The 19,335-nt window shown below is 41.0% G+C and overlaps 1 protein-coding gene, 1 long non-coding RNA gene and 1 other non-coding gene across 8 annotated transcripts; 1 reads left to right on the top strand and 2 right to left on the bottom strand.

Moving 5' to 3' along the window:
• Window positions 1-6,294: 6,294 nt before the first annotated feature.
• trnaa-ugc lies at window positions 6,295-6,366 on the bottom strand. Its single transcript has one exon. It is a non-coding gene; the product is annotated as a tRNA-Ala (tRNA).
• Window positions 6,367-6,603: 237 nt separating this feature from the next.
• LOC125020312 lies at window positions 6,604-9,900 on the bottom strand. Of its 2 annotated transcripts, XR_007114193.1 has the most exons (3): window positions 8,612-9,877; window positions 8,339-8,496; window positions 6,604-7,147 (listed from the first exon to the last, which is right to left on the bottom strand). It is a non-coding gene; the product is annotated as an uncharacterized LOC125020312 (long non-coding RNA). The 2 variants fall into 2 exon arrangements; XR_007114192.1 differs by lacking the exon at window positions 6,604-7,147 and having other exon boundaries at window positions 8,352-8,496; window positions 8,612-9,900.
• A 1,449-nt stretch (window positions 9,901-11,349) lies between these two features.
• Window positions 11,350-18,820, top strand: LOC125017256 (tumor protein p53-inducible nuclear protein 2). Of its 5 annotated transcripts, none has more exons than XM_047600465.1 (5): window positions 11,351-11,654; window positions 14,817-15,185; window positions 15,948-16,196; window positions 16,296-16,452; window positions 16,541-18,820. In XM_047600465.1, exons 2-5 carry the CDS (start codon window positions 15,062-15,064, stop codon window positions 16,806-16,808), a joined length of 798 nt encoding a protein of 265 aa, XP_047456421.1. In that variant the 5' UTR covers window positions 11,351-11,654; window positions 14,817-15,061; the 3' UTR covers window positions 16,809-18,820. The 5 variants fall into 5 exon arrangements, with proteins under 5 accessions (XP_047456154.1, XP_047456421.1, XP_047456336.1 ...); XM_047600380.1 differs by having other exon boundaries at window positions 15,882-16,196; XM_047600287.1 differs by having other exon boundaries at window positions 15,879-16,196.
• The last annotated feature ends 515 nt before the right edge of the window (window positions 18,821-19,335 follow it).

Raw genomic sequence — 19,335 nt, 5'->3', positions numbered from 1 at the left:
AGCTGATATTAGCTTCCAAGAGAAAATAGGGAGAGTACACAGTAAGCCTCTGTGATCCTCCCAAATAACACATCACACCAGGATTATGAAATGATCCTTTAAAGGGCCACCTTTGTCTGTTTTCTTGTGTCTTGTGGGGGGTACTGCGTTTTGTAGCTCCGAAGGGAACGGCACAAAATCTGATAAATGACCTCGAGTGCGTCAGCAAAAGCTGAGAGGGGAGAACTTAAAGTCTTATAGTACAAAGTCTGCAGGAGTGGAGCTGGAAAGCTGCTCGGAGGATGCGTTGCACCAGGTCACGCTGATGCCAACATGTGGACGCAAGTGATGCAAACACAGTTAGCTGTCTTTTCTGCTGAGTTGTTATTTCTATTTATCATTGAGGACGACGTAATTAGCAGAAAGACTACGAACAGCTCTTAAAATCTGTTTTTGCTCATTTCTGCAAAACAAAAAATCAAATTTTAATGGAACTTGGAGCAAATGTGAAATAGATTTAATGCTGTAAAAAATATCAATCACAGTTTAAAATCTATTTCACATTAAAAATGATTTGGTGGGTGTCGTTTGAACAAGAGCCAACTCCCAAACACCTACTGTTGATGTACACATTTTTTTTCACACTTAAAGCCACATTTTGCATTTTAAAACCCTCTGATGGCCCTTGATCAGTCAGGTGCATTGTTGCCATTCAGTCCATTCAGGCTACAGGTAACGGCCACTTGAGCTCATTTACATTTCTTCTTGATGCAGGTTGTTTTCCAGACTCGCGAGTAATCAAGTGTCTTCTTTATGTATGTGATGATTCAGAAGATGAAGCAGGTCTCCAAACGGGTTTAATTTGAAAGGACGCAGGTAAATAGTGGTCTGGCCCGTTGACTCCCTCTGTTCTTGTCCTGAAAACGTCCTCTTGTGCTCTCTGTTTGGGATATCCGCGCAGATTCCAAGCTCTCGCGTCTTTAAATGTGTCAAATGTTTGATGTGATACCACCACAAACCGAGCTTGTTGAGGTGGGAACTCGTCAGAGAGTTTTTGATGTTCAAAAAAAAAAACCTTCACGTGTTTGCTTCTTTTGTGTATTTGTTGGTTTGTTTGTGTGTCAGTGTTGCCCTGTAGTTCAGAGGTCCTTAAACCCAGCAGGAGCCAGATAAGATTATCCCAGAGGAATGCAGGTCTGGTCGTATGGACACACACTCCTACACACATGGTCTGTAGTTTGTATGAGTCTGTCAACCAGACTCTTTTTTTTTCTTTGAAGAAGGGAGATGCAGGTACAACAGGAAGTATGAGTACACTGAAACAGAACCTTAAAATGGATTAGGTAGAATGTATAAAAAGTACGTATAAAATATTCAAGTATATACACAATACCACTGTGTATGTATACAACATACAATAATGCTCATTAAATATAGACTTATAATACATAAATAATGGCCTGGCTGATTGCACTGTCACACATTTCCACACAAGACACTTTATGTTTTATATAAATTTTTGTATATTTTATATCAGTAGGACTGGTCTTCTTTTGTAAATTTTAGTGCTACCTCGTTCTTATTTTATTTTATTTTATTTTATTTTATTTTATTTTATTTTATTTTATTTTATTTTATTTTATTTTATTTTCCCTGTTCATAAAATTATAAAAAATAATAACAATAATTTCCCTGCTGGGATCAAGTGATCTTGAATCTTGTATCTTGAATATTTAACCACAATGAAAATGCTGAAAAATACAATGTTTTTACATATACTTTATTGTACTTTTCTAATGTTTTTGCCTTCAATTTTACTTAAATTTACTCTAATTAAATTTTTATTTCTACTATAAATCGATTACTACACTTTACCCCTCTACATCTATTTAACACCCATCGTTACGTCGTGACGAGGTGAAACCATCCCGTACAGTCTTTCTTTCATGCACTTTCTGTTGCATAGACCAGTGGAATCAGCTGTGTCTTATCTCGGATCAGTGACATAACACATCTGATAATGTGACAGTGCGGATGGTTTGGTGAATAGAGCAATCTTAAACGTAGACCAACATTGACATTTTCAGGACAAAGGACGCTCTCAGAGGGAGTCAGCAGACCTGATACTTAGATTACACTAGAAACACATCTGGAACAGCTGGGGGGGGGGGGCACCTGTAATGTAGAGGCTTTTAAAATCAGCACCAATGTGTTAAAAAGCATGCAGATCAATCGCAGAGTCCGGTCCACAAGTGACCAACGACATCCACAAGGCACAAAAAGTGCAAGTGCATGAATTGAAGAGTCAGCAGAGCAGATACGACAAACAAACAGCTCCTTCTACCGTGACCGTTGACCAGTCTAATGTCATCAGACACTGGTAGGCAGGTGAACAGCTGTGGCAGTTCTTATGTATTTGCCAAGAACAAGAAAATAAATAAAAAATGTTGAAATACTGCTGAAATTCTCTGATCAGCTCCAAAATACTTTGGATGGAAAGACTGCGAAGACACTGCAGAGCCTTTTTTCACAGTAACATCTTTATTGTAGCTCAGTTTTAATCATCAGATACCGTTCCAAGTTTGATGAGTTTTCAGGTTTCAGACATAAAATTTAAACTTTAAATCTAGATCCGAGGCACCAGTCCACAAACTCTTGGTCCATGTGATTCTTCCGACTGGCTGAGCAGAGATGAGTAGATTATTTTTATGTTTTTCATGAGTTCTATATTGTACCATTGCAATTTTTAGCACCAATGTGAAGCATTTGAATGTTGGTTACGTCCACACGAAAAGCCTCCTCCATCCTGGTCCTGCGCTGACTTTCTCTGCTGTGCACCATCTCCGGCGTGAAAGTAACTTTTCTTCCTTTTTCTTTCTGTACTTGATGAAAAGACACAAATAAAGAGGCATCTCTACAAACTGTGTTTTAATGTTTAAAGGAAGTCAACATGAGGTCAGCATTTTGGCAACATGTGGAAGAGGCCAGATCATGAGAACCAAAACCGTAAAGTGTAAATTGTTTAATATTTCAGGATTACATCTTTAGAAACAAGTACAAGTGAATATGCAACTGCACGGCACTGAAAGAAAAGTGATCAGTTTTCACACCACATTTCATACTGTGTTCACGTCCTTTAAATTTCTTATCAGTCATCTGGTGTTCAGATTGTTTTAAAGGAAACAGAAGCTCTAAATGCCACAATAAAAATATCTGACAGCCTCTCATCCCCCTCTCAACAGATTTAAATAGCAGCTCTTAATGTCATTTCTTCATTGTGACAAATGCCGGTTGAATTATTGATCATATGCGCAAGAACATGTGGTTTTGATGCATCTGTCAGCACCAGATTATTATCCGGCGCTCAGTTACATTTGGCCGCAGTGCTGCTGTTGCATCAAACAAACATGTGACAAGACTAATTGACCGACGGAAACTTCTTTCTATTTTTACGCGAGGTGGTGAAAGTTGATGTTAGCTCATAACGTAGTGTGGAAATTTGAGCTAAGGGGTCTGTGTTGGTGTACCTTTCGAGTCACCATAACCTGCTGCAGAGCCCGAACAGAGGTGGAATTCGTCAAGATGAGTATGTGCGTCTGCTCTAGTCTTATCTGCACAGACACAACAGTGCAACCTTTGATGTAATATATGGTACCATCAAAGGTCATCTAATGGTCAGTTGTTTATTGTCTGAAGAAAATTTAAGGATCTTGGAGAGAGCACCCGAGTTCTTGTACTAAAAAAAAATAAAATAACAACAACTACAGTTTTCAGCCTAATTCTCCTAATTGTCTTTACTTATTTTAAATAATATTTGAATCACTTTTTACTTTTATGTCATAAATACAGCACTTTGAATACACTTGTAATTCAAAGATGGCAAACGTGCAAAATATTTCTTTAAAATTATTCACTGTTTATTGTATTCTCTCTTTTTTGATGGTTATGTGCTCCCTTGCAACAAAATTAAATAAATGATGACACGCCCTGTCTCGCGTAATTATATTATGTAATACATAACATAAGCACTAAGAATAAAATAAAAAAAAAACTGGAAAGATGAAGGAACAAAAGAAAATAACTTAAAATAATTAAATCGCTAGAAAGCTGAACATCTTAAGATAAATGTGTCTGAATTTTAGGAATAAATCCATCAGTAGGCAACTACTATTAAATGGCGCCCCCCACTGTTCACACTGTCAACTCACACACAGGTCGCTATGCTATGATTGACCACAAGGGGGCAACCAAAGACCAATAATGTTAATAGGGTTTCCAGGTCATCGGTTAAATCAGAGGTCAGATAAAATCATTAATATGAATATAGAGCAAGTTAACGCTGCACATGTTTTCTTCTTCTCTTATTGATGACGGAGTGCAGACTTAACAAATCGTTTGTAGAAGAGAGTCATCCTAAATAAACACATAAATGCTTATGCGACTGCATTTTCTTAATTGGAAATCAATACAAAACAGTTCCTCTTTAAAGAAGTATTTTTATCACTTAATAAACAAAAACTCAAAAGTTGATGGAAAATATATTTATCCAAATGCAAGTAATAACCTGGGAATAGCTGTTAGTCATTTTATTACTATCTTTAATCTGAATGATTTTAGGGAAATTGTTGGTCATATGTCATGCGCAACAGCTAACTCCATATCTGTTTGGACATTGACACGTACTTGCTTACTGTGTTATCTTAGCTGTGTACCATGACATATTCAAGCTGCAGTTATGTGAAGGAATTGATCTTGAAGTGCAGCTTTAATTGGAGGGGATATGTACCAAAACAGGAGCTAGAGTCCAGGAATTATCGCTCTTTAATATGTAGCCTTCTATATTTTTAAAATAACCAGAAGCAATTTTAGACACTTTATTCCATTTTACAAACAACAACAACAACAACAACAAAATACCTTTGACCTTTAAAATGTAAACATTCAGGTGTGACTATGAGCATGAATATGTTCCTTTTTCAGCCTTAAAGAATGTTTGCTTGACACCTGACAATTAAAAGGTACGTGTTAAAAGACATGTTCGGGTCATGATGTACAGACACGTAGAATGTGGGCTAAGCAGTCACAGGTACCTAAATAGTACACGGCCCTCAGAGTGGTCTTGTTTCATGGCAGGTTCTGCTGCACAACCGACCTCGACTGACTAACTAAAAGCAGAGGACATTAATCTGTGTCAGACTTTTTTCCGTAAACGTATGTGTGTGTGTGTTTGTGTGTGTCTGCTGATCTTTATTATGTTTCAACCTTTTCCAAAACGAGCGTTGCCCTCAGGGGTCGGTCTTCTCATACCTTTTGAGACCTCTAACCTCCCGTTTTAACTTCTTCACCGATATTAGTTTGTTTTTGTTTTGTTTTTTTGTGGCTGTGAATGTTTGAACTAAAACCCAGAACAAAGACAAAGAATATTTTCAGAAAACACATTTTTTAGAAGATTTAAATTCCCCTTTAAAGCACTGGTAGTAAGAAATCAAACATCAGACGCATCATGATTCAACACAGTAAAACAAAACAAACAAAAAAAAAAAAACATTGTAAAATATGTTGCACGTTACAGATCTGTCTTTCCCTGAAATGAGAGCGCTGTAATCAGTAGTGTTTACAAGAGGGTTGGGGCCAGATCTGAATAGCTGTATTCTTTGTTCAACTCTTATTACAGTGTGCAAACATACATGAAGCAAGTTGAAAACACAGCAACTGGTATTTATCATATGGTTTAAAACATGGTTTCAGCACGGACAAAATATTTAAATTCACAGTAAGAAAAACCTAAAACCCATATGAGTATCTCCTTTATTGTATACATGCCGATTTACTGGGACACTTAAATCGATAAAAATAATAAAAATAAATGTTACGAGCTTCAAGGAGCATTACACGTGTGAGTGTGGATGATTGTCTGAGGTCACTGAATGAATCTGAGGCCAATCAGATAGATATGAATCTAAACATCTTAACTGTCTAAAACCTTGGGACAGTACTGTGTATGAACACGTGTAATAAAGCAATATAAAGGCCTTGGCAAACATTACCTTTGTCTCCAAAGGCCTGGCCTCATATTGTTTTGTTCACAAGCTTCCTTTGTGCTATTTTCTGCTCTATACATGTGAATTCTCTGAGTTAATGCTTGTTTTGCAGTGCAGATCTAAGGCGAGTCACCAAAAAGGAAGCTACACTAGAGTGACAATAGTTACTGTTTTTAAGCAAAACGTGTGTTTCCTGTTTGAGAACTATCACTGTTAATCACACAGGGAAGCTTTATGTTACACTAATACTAGGAAAGAAAAAAAAGAAAAGGAGTGGAGATGCCGGGGATTGAACCCGGGGCCTCATACATGCAAAGCATGCGCTCTACCACTGAGCTACATCCCCTGCCTGCCACTACGTCGCGCTAGAGGTCTCATAAAGGTCAACACACGGGATCTTATTTCCTGCTCTTTAAAAGGAGACGACACTCAGCAGGTTATTTTTATTCTGCCTAAGGCCAAGTTATGTAATGTCAGGTCACAACCTTAGTATGGTTTCAACCCTTGACCTAGTCCATGTTCAAGTGTTTTTGACTGTAAGTTGTTTTGGTTTTTGAATGGTTTGAAAAAAAAAAAAAAAAAACTCAATGGGATCATGTCTTGTTTTTAGTGCTGGTTTGACGTCAGGATGAATGAATAGAAAAGGAAAATGTATTTGACGCACAGTTTGTCTGTTAATGTTTTGCTTGGTTATTTATAGCCTATAGGTCATGCTTTGGTTTTTGTCAAGGGATCTGAGAAAGGAGCTCCTCTCCTTCCCACGCTAACTGTCTGCAAAGCAAATAACAGCATGAAAGTGGGTGAGGATGAATGTCACGAAAGACAGAAAGAGAAATTAACATTTAATGCAATGCCACTGAAACGAATCGCTGAAATTCTGTGTTTTCTCTTCATCCGTGTTTTCCTTAATCCTTTGTGGAATTTAAAATAGCTCCCTTGATGAAGTTTCCGAATATCCTCCAGGGAAGCGTGAATGAGGGACGGTCACCCCCCCTCTCTGGAGAGCACAGTCTGTCCTCACTCATGCTGTGTTTATCAGTGCACCCTTGCCAAGGACACCACTTCCAGACCCTGTTTGCTCTGGCCTTGTAGGGACAGACCCATGGGATGCATGCATGGCATGAGGGCTGAAGGAGAGAGGAGAAAAGGGTGAAAGAGGGGCACCTTCCATCTGCAGAACTAAATGCGCGGCCCTGCAGAGGGGTCTCCCTATGTGAGGGGAGGGTCACTGGCTTTGTTGTTAGAATTTGGCCTGGCGACAGAAAGCCATCGTGCTGAGTCTGTGCTGAGTAATAATAAATTGCAGACAAGTGTTATGTGATGTTATGTAGTGGGTGGGGGTTATCTGGGGACTGTGCAGTAAGTACAGACATGCTGTTTGCAACATGAGCTGCAGAAAAAAATTCTTTATCAGAGGCCACAGACCTCCACACGTTGCAGCGCACAGTGTCAAAGGAAATGGCTTCCGCATAAGTTTAAAAGTGGGATAAGTGGGATTTGAACTACTTCGCCTTTATTGGTTTCTCAAACATTGCAGTTAGAAAATGCCTTTAGTGTTGAGTAGTGATACTTGACACGAACAACCCCTGTTCAAAGTACAAGCAAAAGCAAAAGTCAGAGCACATCAAATGTCAGCAAACTATTTGACACGTGTAAAGTCTTTCATTTTGCAGATAAATGTGAGTGAATACTGAACAGTTTATATGGAGGTATGGAGTTAGTTTATTCTCTTTGTAGAGCATTTTCTTCATCAAATAAAGATCGATGATGCCATGTACTTAAATGCAGGTTTACTTATCAAAATGTTAATTAATGTATTTGTTGCTTAAATTGTTTTTTTTTTAAATTAATCTACAGATAATTTCCACTTTATTTACTTTTGTTTTTTTGTTTTTTTTAAATCATAATGTGACACATAGCAACTGACTATTTAATAAATGCAACAAAAGTATTTACCTCTGAAATGTAGACATATTAGGTAATGCAAATTTAAGAAAGTTTTTCTCAGGATATACAAACACTAGTGGATTATTTACAGATGTCATTTTTCCATGTTCACTACAGAGGGATTTACAAGTCACTAGGCTATGCCTGTTCTTGGGTTATTTTGTCTTCAGTGCGAGCATTTTTCCAGCATTTTAAATAATTGTTTTGTCCTTCAGGGAAACGATCTTAAACACTCTTTCTTACAGAGTTAGATATAAAGACCACTCACGGCTGTGCATTAACAATGTAGCTAGAGTTAGCTTAGCATAAAGCCTGCAGACTGCAGGTGGAAACAGCTATTCTAGATTTTAGAGTTTAGTTCAGAAACACACCCAAAAACATGTCTGAAAGACGTCATCTTGGTTGTTTAATCCACACACAACAAATTGTACAAAAAAAACAAAAAAAAAATACGGTTGGGGTTCTTCAGCTGCATGCTAACTCTCTTAGCGACTGGTTGCCTCGAAGACCTCATGGTGACGACAAGATCCTAGGAAGAAGATGAAAAGTTTAACTACCTGTAAAACGACACCTATAGCTTAATGCAGGCATTTTCTGATCTAGTCCAACCACTCCCAATAGAAAGGTCTGTTGAAAGGCCTCACGTGAGATGTCGTGATTACGTCATCATGTCAACTTCCCCTCTCGCCTCTCCGACGCTGCCAATATTATCATTCATGCAAAAATATCCACCCCTCTGCGTTGGTGCTGGAGCTGTGAGGTACAGCAGTAAGGCAGCGAGCAGGTTTTACCTCATATCTCCGGGGGCTGCTGTCTTATCATTAGCCAGCAGCCAGTTATGCAGGGTCAGAGAGGCCTGAGAAAAAGAGAGAGGCACCCAAAATAAGGCCTGCAGTACATGTAAACAATACATGTTAAGGAGGTGAACAAGGTCCCGTCAAAATAAACAACTGAAATTTACCATATTTCTAACATTCTGGGTTTTAGATTTATTTAAACAACCATAATGCATAATGTTAACTTTAAAAAAGTATGAAAACACAGAAGCTGATGAAATGAAAACATTGTTTATTGTGTTCCAATCACAACATTAGTATCTGTTTTCCGTTGCCAACGGAAGTTACTGTGTGTTTCAAGCATCAACACGCAGCAGACTGAACATCTGAGTCAACCTGTCCACGCCTCGGCCTTTAAACCATAAACAAAACAGCTGTGTTTACAATGCAAAAGTTTGATTGGCTGAAGGCCCTGTTCGTTTGAACACATGCCTGAGTTAGCTGTGTGTCAGCCGGGGCAAGGACGGGCCCGTCGTTGAACAAGAGCTGCATGTCACATTCATGAACGTGAACAGAGAGGGAGAGTCAGCGGTGACCTTTCACCTATTTCTCCAAGCGGCTTGGGAATCTGTGGGAATTCTGTTGTTTTCAGTGAACGCTCCAACATGGATGAAGGAACAAAAAAAAATAAAAAAATACAAATGAAAATGAAAAAAACCTAACCTTTTCTCTTTCGGTGTCCTGAAGCAGCATTATGAAAGTTCAAGTTATCAATGCCTGTGGTTTATGTTAACAGTCATTACAAGATAAGTGTTATATATCTGTTGTTAATCATATCTAGACACGCGGTAACATGTACTACCAGGACATGACACAGCTAGTTCGCGGGCCTTCTTCTAAATCGACAAAGAACACAAACACAGGATGCACAAACTGTTCTTGCTAAATATTTGTGTTCACCGTGTAACTGGGTTTGGATATCATCATCATCGCAAGGGTGATTGTGTGTGCTCGGGTATGTGCGCGTCGAGTTGCCTAGCACCTGGTAACTGTATAGGCCGAAACCTTATCATCCCGACTTTGGAACGCTCCCTCTGAACTCCTTCCCTGTCGCCTCTCACCGGTGTGGCAACAACATGAAAAAGCCAAGAGCAGAAAAATGGGCTTACTCAGACACGGGTGAGACAAAAACCCTGATAGGTGTGATGCATTTGATTTCAACAGATATTTAGTCACACAGCTTAGTCTGATTATGCAACTAATGAACCACCCAAATGGGGAAAACACTCATTCAAGTAGTCAACACAGTAAGCACACAATACGTTTTATTTTTTTCCACAAAAACAAAACAAACAAAATAAAAACATGAGAAGTTTCTTTCCAAGACTTTCCAAGATGACAAGGAAACTGAGGTGAAACTTTGAACTATAAATCAAATAAGAGCAATACCGTTGTAATTGTTTGGCTGACTTTCAGTTGGCAGGGAGAACACAGGAATCCGAAACCCTTGTACAGTATGTAGTAATGTACACCAACTGCCTGGGCGACAGGCCCAACTCTGTGCACCCACCTCAAAGATCTTGGAAACCTATTGTCATAGCTAGACTTTGTCGGTAATAAGTGCTATAAATAGTGGCAGTGGGCTCACGCTTTACTGAAGAATGCACTCTGGTGCAGGCACATATATGTGGACATGAACATGTATGCAACACACTCAGGCTGTGAGGACTATGCACTACGGTGTATCGATTTTATAACAACACAGGGTGATCTTTCCCCTAGAGAAACACACTTGTGCAAAAACACGCCTTTGCACAGTCACCAGTGTGCACAAGCTGCAATAATACAGGACTGTGCATACTCCCGGAGCTTTACAGATTGCAGGGCGACAGAGCGACCACCAGGGGGGTTTAAAACCTGCACAGCGCTCATTGGTTACTCAAATGCTGCATTCAGAAAATCCTAATGCGATTGGTTGGTAAAGGTTGAAAAGCGCATTGAGGTCCTGCCCCACCAAGGAGAGGTGGGAAAAAAAAGGAAAACGATGTGAGGGGTGAGGGGGGTGAAGTCTATTTACAAACAAAATTTAAAGTGACATCACCGGCATGGATAAAGGAAAACTAGTCTAGTTTGTGCACAGTGGTTTAGTTAGGAATTTATAAATGTGAGATTGGCATTAGTTTTGATAGAAGAGGTTTGTTAAAACAGCCTCATCTTCCTCGGTCTGTAGCTGAAACCATTTAATCAAGTGCCAGGCTGGCCCTTTAACCACTTTTCTGTCACCAGATCTTCATCTTTGCGCTTGGTGGATGGCCCGTCTTCACGGCTATGCGAGCACAGACTCAGGGTCAGCTTACCATCCCCCAGCCGATACTCTCTGACTGCAGGGATGCTGACCGTGGAAGCTGATCACGGATCAGCCTCCGATTCGAGTACACCATATCCACCAGGGTTGCAGGTTGACAGCTCATCATGCCCAGCCCCCCACCCTGTTACCCAGAGGACCGGCTTGTTGCGGGTGTAAAATTCTGATTGGCTGTTTTGTTTGGGGTGGGCGGGGACGTGGGCGTGGCCTGGAGTATTGTGATCTCACAATCAGCTGTTTTGTACGTTCTACATTCTGATCCGAGGATCAGCTGGAGGCAGCAATAAACAGAGGAAAACCTGCAGCGGAAGAAAACAAAAATAGAGTAGAGGAGGAAAAAGCTGCAGATGTTATGATCTAAAATACAAACATCAGTGTAAACTTTTTACACGAAGCCCTTCTTCTGAGAAGAAAGCCTTTTATTTTTGTATAATGGTGTTTTAACTACCTCACATAAAGGCTATCTAAAGCTATGCTTTAAGAGTTGTCGTTTCTACTGTGTGTGAGATCTCGTTTACAACTTGAAAAAAAACACTGCAAAGGCAGGTAAGCCGTTTCTCATTTTGCTTTTCTTTATCTAATACTCGGTGTGTTATGTGTTAAACTATTTGCTGTAAGGAGGTATCAAACTACATCTCGCTAGTGAACCTGCTGCATTCCTCGTATATTTATACACACGACACATCCACTGGATATCTGCCATCATGAAATCATGCATTTGGAGGAATTACATGTCTTTGTTTGTCATTGACTCAATAATACAGGCTATCTTTGACTGCTACACCTATTATTAGGTCATGAATAGATATGATAGCGGCCCTGACAAAAAGGCTTAATTGGGACGATTCGACGTCCTATATTCCGGGGGAAAAAATATCCTACATCCGTTTTTATCCTACAGGACGCCAACAGCTTGTTTTGCAAATTGCACCAAACGCTGATGTGGAGTCGATGGCGGATGTTAATGGTTTTTTTTTTTTTTTTCATGGCAGACAGACCTCCCTTTTTATTTCAAAGAGAAGGAAGGAACTTGTGACATGTAGACAAATAACTGTCGCATCGTCTTAACAGCAGCATAAACCAGTCGATGTCTTTCGCGCAGCGTCGCTGAGCCACAACTGTCATTGCTTTGACCCCTCAGCTGCAGAGCTTATACGGATAATTCATGTTTAACCTGGATATAACCTACACGGAAAGTCGAGTCTTCTCACGGCCGTCGACAACCTGAAGCCAGGGCGTTTGTTTCCAGCAGAGAAAAACGAGTGTCTTCGTGTATTTAAAGTGTAAACACGGCTGTTGTGAGGAGCAGCATATTTTTTTTTTTTTCAGGAGGCTTTCAACTCCAGACGATGGCCATCGAAAATAGCATCCGTTCAACAAGCGGATTCTTTGCGGCACAGTGTTGCAGAATACAGTTTAAAGATAAAAACATATTTATGGTGTAGAAACGCGGTCGCAACAGCCTATATTTTTTTGCTATGTTTGGTATTCAGACCTCTTTTTTTCCTTCTCGGTCGCAAAAATAGGCTGGATCCTCTCAGTCAACGTCAGTGACGTGACGTGACGTGACGTGCGTCTTGTTTTCGTTTGCACTGGCCCCGCCCACTTTTTTATTTATTTATTTTTTTAAAGGATCTTCCAGGTTTTAAATCTTTTTTATACATCAGCCCGTGCAGTTATGTCTTCTTAAAATTATTATTTAAAATGTGGCTGTAAAATAAAAAGCACAAATTAAAGCCTGTCATGCTCATTAAATAAACACACCATGAGAAAATCTTCTTCTGCTCTCTGCAGCCGTTCAATCTGATGGTAAATGGGCCCTTTTCATAATCTCTTTTTTGGTTGTACCTACTTATTTAACATATTAATGAGCAAGAGTTACAATATAAAGATATAAATTTCACCTGTTGTCCTTGCTATGCTAAAAATGCACACTAAAGTACAGTAAAACAGCACTCACAATACAGTCTGCTGTAGTTAATAGAAGACTTCTTATATCATCATGCATGTCTTTACTGACACCTTTTAAACAAATTTGCCTTTACATTAACCTTTCTGCAATTTCCCATGCAAGATATTCAGAATCAAATAACGTTCATCATTGCTAACAGGTGGAGCTGCTAATGCTTCCACACAACACCAATCTGGGGGAGAAAAACCAGAAGCCCTCTCTTCCAGAATATAGGTCATGTCGGTGTCTGCTTTTCGTGCACTTTCAGGCAGTATCAGTGTCTGCACCACTCAGATAGCCTAGAATTAGCTTGTACAATAACCAAGGTGATAAAGTTGTTGTTATCTAGGAAGTGCTGCATGTAGTTCATGCAGAGAGTGCGTGATTTGTGGATGAAAATCAGCCCAGAGGCCTTCTCACAAAAGCGTTGTTTGTCAATTTATTTGTCCTAGTCTTGTGGTTTAATTTGCGACTAGTCCAAGAATGTGTTACAGCAATCTTAGTGTTGACTATACCACTTATCACAAGCAAGTCAAAACAAACTTTTAAACAACCTGGGTATTGAAAATAGAGCCTGGGGCCCTGCAGTATTATCTCATCTTCTCTCTCGTTTCATTTATCTCTTACTTTGTCTAATTATTTTAAGCATTCACCCATGCAAATGTATGACAATTTCTGTTATTTTATATGACAACAGAAATCCCAGAGGCTGTATGACTGCAATTAGGACATGTCTTACATTTATGTTCCTGGCCACCATGGTGATTCTCCAAACAAGGACTTAAGTGTCAGCTTCCCACCAAGCATCCATGCATATCTGCTTCCATGTCTCTTTGTGCATAAATCCCTGTCACACACATACACTGTGCACACTCAGTGTCACTAACTTCTGTAATTTCTTGAGCTACTCATTTGTGAAATTATCAGCTTCATCTGATGGAGTCTGGGATGAAATAGGTTATTATGGAAATGTGAACCTTTTACACACAAAAAAGGAAAAAAGTTGTTTTAACCTGAAATTCAGGACATATTTTAAAGTGTGTCAGCGGTCTTGCCAGTGGAATTTGCACTCTGTGATCCCCGCAGTCATCCCTTCTTCTGCACTCACACAGTCTGAGTAAATAACACTCTGCCTTTGAACACGTGAAGGTTTCTCTTGTAGGCGATGGCTGTTCAAACATCTGTTTAACGTTACATCATCCTGGTCACATATATAGGTCAGGCCCTCGTCCTTTGCCTCAGTCCCTTCTGTCACAACGTTTCTGTCGTTCTTTTGGCGTTCTGCACGCTCACTTTGTTTGATTTTGCGAGAGTCCGGCTCTTTGTATCACCTCCTGCTCCTCTTCTTCTCCTCTGGCCTGTCCATCTGTCCTGAGACTGTGCTGATTGGCTCTCTAGATCCAATGGGGGAGGGGAGTCATTGTCCACCAGCTCTTCGCTTGTTCATTAACTTCTTTCTTCTTAAAATACTCTTAATATTCTCATTTTATTCCAAACACTGAAGCTCAGTGTCCGTCTGCCAATGCACTGTACTTCACACTCAAGGTTGTCATTGTGTAACAGTCTATATATACCATTTAGTTTTTTGTAGTTTTATCGTTTTTGTTTTGGCAATTGAGAAATCACAGTGTTTGCTTATCTGTCTGGCTCGTAATAGATATAGACTGTTGTACTGTTTCTTAAAATAACCCAGAGAAAGCTCTTACCACACACCTTGCTCACTAATCAAATCCATTTTTGTCTCCTCCTCTCCCCAGGCCTTTGCTCTAAACCAAGTGAAACCTTACATTTGCACTACAGAAGCCTCTCCACCCCTGTTTGACAAAACCAACATCCTGCAAGGGGCTTCAAGTGAAAAAAAAAGAAAGAAAAATCAGACAAAGAAAAGCATAAACCTTAAAGTTATACAAACAAGAAATTCAAAAAGGCAGCTACAGCTTTTTCTTTGTGGACGACAATAAGCACCAGAGTCACCAATCAACACTTGACTATACCGGCAGCCATGTTTCAGCGTCTTAGCAACCTGTTGTTCGGGGAGGTGGAAGAGGTGGCAGCTGAGCTGAAGGGACCCAACCCATGCGTGACGGAGGCCGACGAGGAGGGATGGATGCTCGTCAACCTGCCTGGTGAGATTTTAGCGTTCGATCAGTGTGTTATTTTAAAGCCGCGCCAATGTGAGAATTAGTGCTGTTGTGTTTCACGCTCTTAGAAATACTTGCATTGTCTCTTGCATGCCCATAATTATGACTAACATTGAAAGTATGGATTCAACAATGGGGATGATGGGGTGAAGCATGAGTCAGGGTGTGGCGCAGCTACAATGGTGCTCGTCCACGTTGCTGCCCTGCCTCCATGTTTTCCGTCAAATGATGGAAACACCTAATTTGCTGGGAACATGCATCTCCGTCCGCTTTGTTTATGATCTCGATCATGGCAAAGGCGAGTGTAGGGAATGGAAAATTTGCTCTTGTGCCTGTTCAGAACGCAACCAAACAAAGTGTAGGAGTGCCTCTCTGCAGAGTCATGGCAAACATTATGTCACTGGCATAATCACAACCTTAGAGGGTCAACACAACTAATGATGTGACTCTTTTATGTTTTGTGTTTCCTTACCCCCCTCTTCTTCCCTTCCTCCAATTATTTTAAACACCCTTACATTCCCCACACTGGTATGTGTGCGCGTGCGTATGTGATCCCTTTAAAATTACCCCCTTCGACCCGCATGGCTTTTTTTTTTTTGCCAAATTTTTGCACAATTCTTTTTCAAAATTCCCCTCCCGTATGCAACACCTTGTCTTTACTGGCCGTCCCATCCCCAGCAGCATCTGAGTGCGTGATGCAGGTGGAGGATGAGACGGTAACCCCACTCATTGCGCAATCATCCCCAGATAATAACCTGTCAAACCATCAAGACACACATACGAGGACTGAATGCCCGGCGCCCAGTCCCCAACCACCCCACAAGCGTCGTAGGACACTTAAAGGTCGGGCACGGGGTGCAGTAGCATCGTCTGACCCGCTGGCTTGTCCTAGCCCTAGCCCATCAGACCTGGGGGTCATTACACCTGTGTCCATGCCAAGACGGACCAGACTGTCCACGCCCTCCTCCACCCCGTCGATGTCCCCAGGCTCTGGGAGTGAGTGTGGGGGCAGTGGGCGTAGTAGTAAGGCAGGCTCAGAGAGAGGCTGCATGGATGAGAGTTGGTTTGTCACCCCTCCCCCCTGTTTCACTGCAGAGGGAGCCACAGCGGAGGCCAGCCCGATGGAAGACCTGCTCATAGAGCACCCCAGCATGTCTGTGTACGTCTCCCCGAACAACCTGTCTATGGTCTCCAACAGCAACCTGTCTGTGGTGGGAGAGGAAAGCATCGTCAGCCTCGCAGGCAGCGTGAGGTAAGAAATACCGACACGTGCCGCACTTTGACGAGCACCTGTTTTCACTCGAGATTCCCAACGCTTAATTTTTTTTTTCCCCCGGCAGCCGGGCGGCCGAACCGGCTGCTGCCCCCGCTGCTCACACCACCATGCCCACCAGGGTGAGCCGTGGAGCAGCTGCCCAGGCGGGAGCCCTGGCCAAGGTCACCCAGGTGGCCAGGGTCCAGCGTAGCAAAGCCCGCACTGAGCGGCGCCATCTGGGCCGCAACCGCATCCAACGCCAAAACCGCACCAGGGAACAGGTCCCTCGCCACGCAGCCCACGCCAGAAACACCTTCCTTCACCAGCCCAGCAAGCGTAACTTCTGCCACTAAACTCCCTAGCAACCAGGGGGGCATCGTTTACTCTGAGGGCATTAGTAGTGCATAGCCAACTTAGGACACACATGATTACATATAGCATGTTCACACACGGCATATTTGCTTTGATTTCTGCAAATTATATCATAATACCCTCAGATACCAGTAAACCACTGACTAACTAAGTGGTAGTTTGCTGCTGTTACGAACCGAGCCCTCTGAGTAAGCTTATGTAGACCCTGATTATACTTCTTGTCCATTGCAGTATCCAAACAAAAAAAGTCTTCAGAATATTTATACAAGTTAAACGTAGTAATAGTAATGTCAAAAAAAAAACAACTAAAAAGTTAAGTTCTCTTAATTTTCTGTCCTATCTTAGTAATTTCTTTCTCCTTTCTTTCATTCTTCCTCAAAGCATGTTTTTTTTAATCAATTTAACTCTTAAATCTTCAAAATAATTTTACTTTGCTCTGATTGGAGGATTTAAGTGTTCTGGTGGAAGTGTCGCAAAACAGAGATGCAGTTTTTTGTCTTTTTTTTGTTTTACAGCAAAAACATCCCATCACATCTTCAAGGCTTTTATGTTGGGTGGGGGGCAGATCATGTCAAAATGCAGCTTTATTTTCATTCAGACGAGATGAAAGCATTATACCGTGAGTGACGAGAGCGAGAGGAAAACATCCCCAGGCATTTGTTTCTCTCCGGCTGGGCTCGCCGCCGCCGAAGTTCAAAGACGGTGGCGAGGGAATGCGGCGCGACACGTTTTCACCGAGAGGAAACAAAACTGTTGCGAGATTCCTCTCGCCTCGCCTTGTGAAGGGTAAGAGCAGGTTGAAGATGGTGAGAGGGCGTGCAAAACAGACTAAAGAGTAAAAGGAAACAATTAATTAAATGTAGATTGTTTAGAAATAATGTAGTTATGAAGAAATGATCATAGGAAAGTGTGATGTAACCCACTGCGCAGATGCTGAATCTTGATATTAAACCTTATTGGACGATGTTTTGCATATCCAGATGCCTTCATTTGGATAATGAATAGTCCGTTTGTAAACATAATGATAGGTGTCATGAACACCTATAAAATCCTCCCTGATAAGGAATTTGGTGGAAGGGCTTGCCTGTGGGTTACAGGGCGTGGCAGGTTATTGGAAAGTGCAGAGCGGTATCGACGGAAACTCTTTATTTTGTTTTGTTGCACGGTTTTCTTGCAATTTGTTTTTAAAACGACAGTTTGCGGCCTCTTTGTTTTTTGTCGCGTTTCCACCAGAACAGGAAGTAAAACCCCCATCAGGCAAAGCGAAAGTAGACATTTGGTTTTTAAAGTCAACGAATCATAAAATTCTCACTGCGGATCATTAACCTTAAATCATTAATCGCTTCCTCCGTGATCCCAAGCACCGCGCCCGGCACACACCAGTCATGTTTTCTCCACCGTGTGTGCTGCGATCCTACATCAACCACGTGAACACCAAAAAAAAAGTGACATCATCCATTGTACACATCAGTCCGATTTGTGTGTGAGTTTCTTTTTTTTTTCTTGTTTTTCTTTCAACCATTGACTTCACTGAGACAACTGTTCGGAGAACAACGGGCATCTTCCTTCCACATTCAACCCTTTCGACATCTTGCTCATGGATGTGCAAACACGTTACTGTCTTTCTCGTTAGCACATCCCGCTCTGAGAGTGTCCACTTACTTAAGATCCAGCTTACTGATATGTATTCAACAACAATAGTAAACAATGGTGCTGAAGTGTATACTAATGTTTGTAAATTATTTGAGACATGGATGTAAGTTTGCACTGTCATACATTTTGTGAGTCAAAAGTTTTAGCAGCGTGCCGTGTGCTTGTTGTTGTTTTTTTTTCTTTTGTGGTATTTTTTCTTTTCTTTTTTCGTTTCAGACTGCGTGTGAGAAGATGTACCGACGTGTTAAATGCTAGAAACTCCTTCAAAAAAACAAAAAACAAACACATGAATATTGGTCATTTGTTTCTCTTGTAAATATTAAAAAAAAGGAACACTTTATAAATGCTCTGTTAGATGTCAAAGCCTCTCAGGACTTGAGTCCGCAACATTGTGTCCAATGGGACTGATGAGAATCCACTCTCTGCCTCACCTCTGTGCTCATTTACAAACCAAGAGGGCGTTTCAGTGGCCAAACGTGACGTCTTTACCCCAGCTTTCGGTCCCAACTTGGTGAGACACACTATTAAAACAGCACTAGACTCACAAGTTGACGTGCCATAGGCAAACACTGCCCTCCAGGGGTCTGCTTAGCTGGTGAGGATTCAGTACGACGTCTTTTAAAAGAGTGTCCGGAACATCTTAATAAGTTTGAGCCACATACAAAAAAAAAAAAAAATCTGGTAATTTCTGCCAGTAATCCTATAAATGACTCAGTTTTGTTCAAATGTGTTAATTTATGCTAAAATTATGAATATTTTTGGTTTGTTTGTTTGTTTTTAAGACGACTACAATGTATCCCGTCGATTCCTTTAGAGCAGAGGACTGATCAGAGGTGATGAGTCCAGTGCGCACAC

The sequence above is a fragment of the Mugil cephalus genome, chromosome 1 (genome assembly GCF_022458985.1).
Source record: "Mugil cephalus isolate CIBA_MC_2020 chromosome 1, CIBA_Mcephalus_1.1, whole genome shotgun sequence".
NCBI classification, from domain to species: domain Eukaryota; kingdom Metazoa; phylum Chordata; class Actinopteri; order Mugiliformes; family Mugilidae; genus Mugil; species Mugil cephalus.
The sequence above is the reverse complement of the archived record's forward strand: the minus strand, read 5'-3'. Positions and strand labels throughout refer to the sequence as shown.

What these genes read in the sequence shown, in the direction of transcription:
- LOC125017256 (XM_047600198.1), top strand. Translation starts at nt 15,062, where the DNA reads ATGTTTCAGCGTCTTAGCAACCTGTTGTTCGGGGAGGTGGAAGAGGTG. An exon ending in GATGCTCGTCAACCTGCCTG is followed by an intron (nt 15,186 to 15,878) that starts GTGAGATTTTAG and finishes TCCCATCCCCAG; the next exon opens with CAGCATCTGAGTGCGTGATG. An exon ending in AGCCTCGCAGGCAGCGTGAG is followed by an intron (nt 16,453 to 16,540) that starts GTAAGAAATACC and finishes TTCCCCCGGCAG; the next exon opens with CCGGGCGGCCGAACCGGCTG.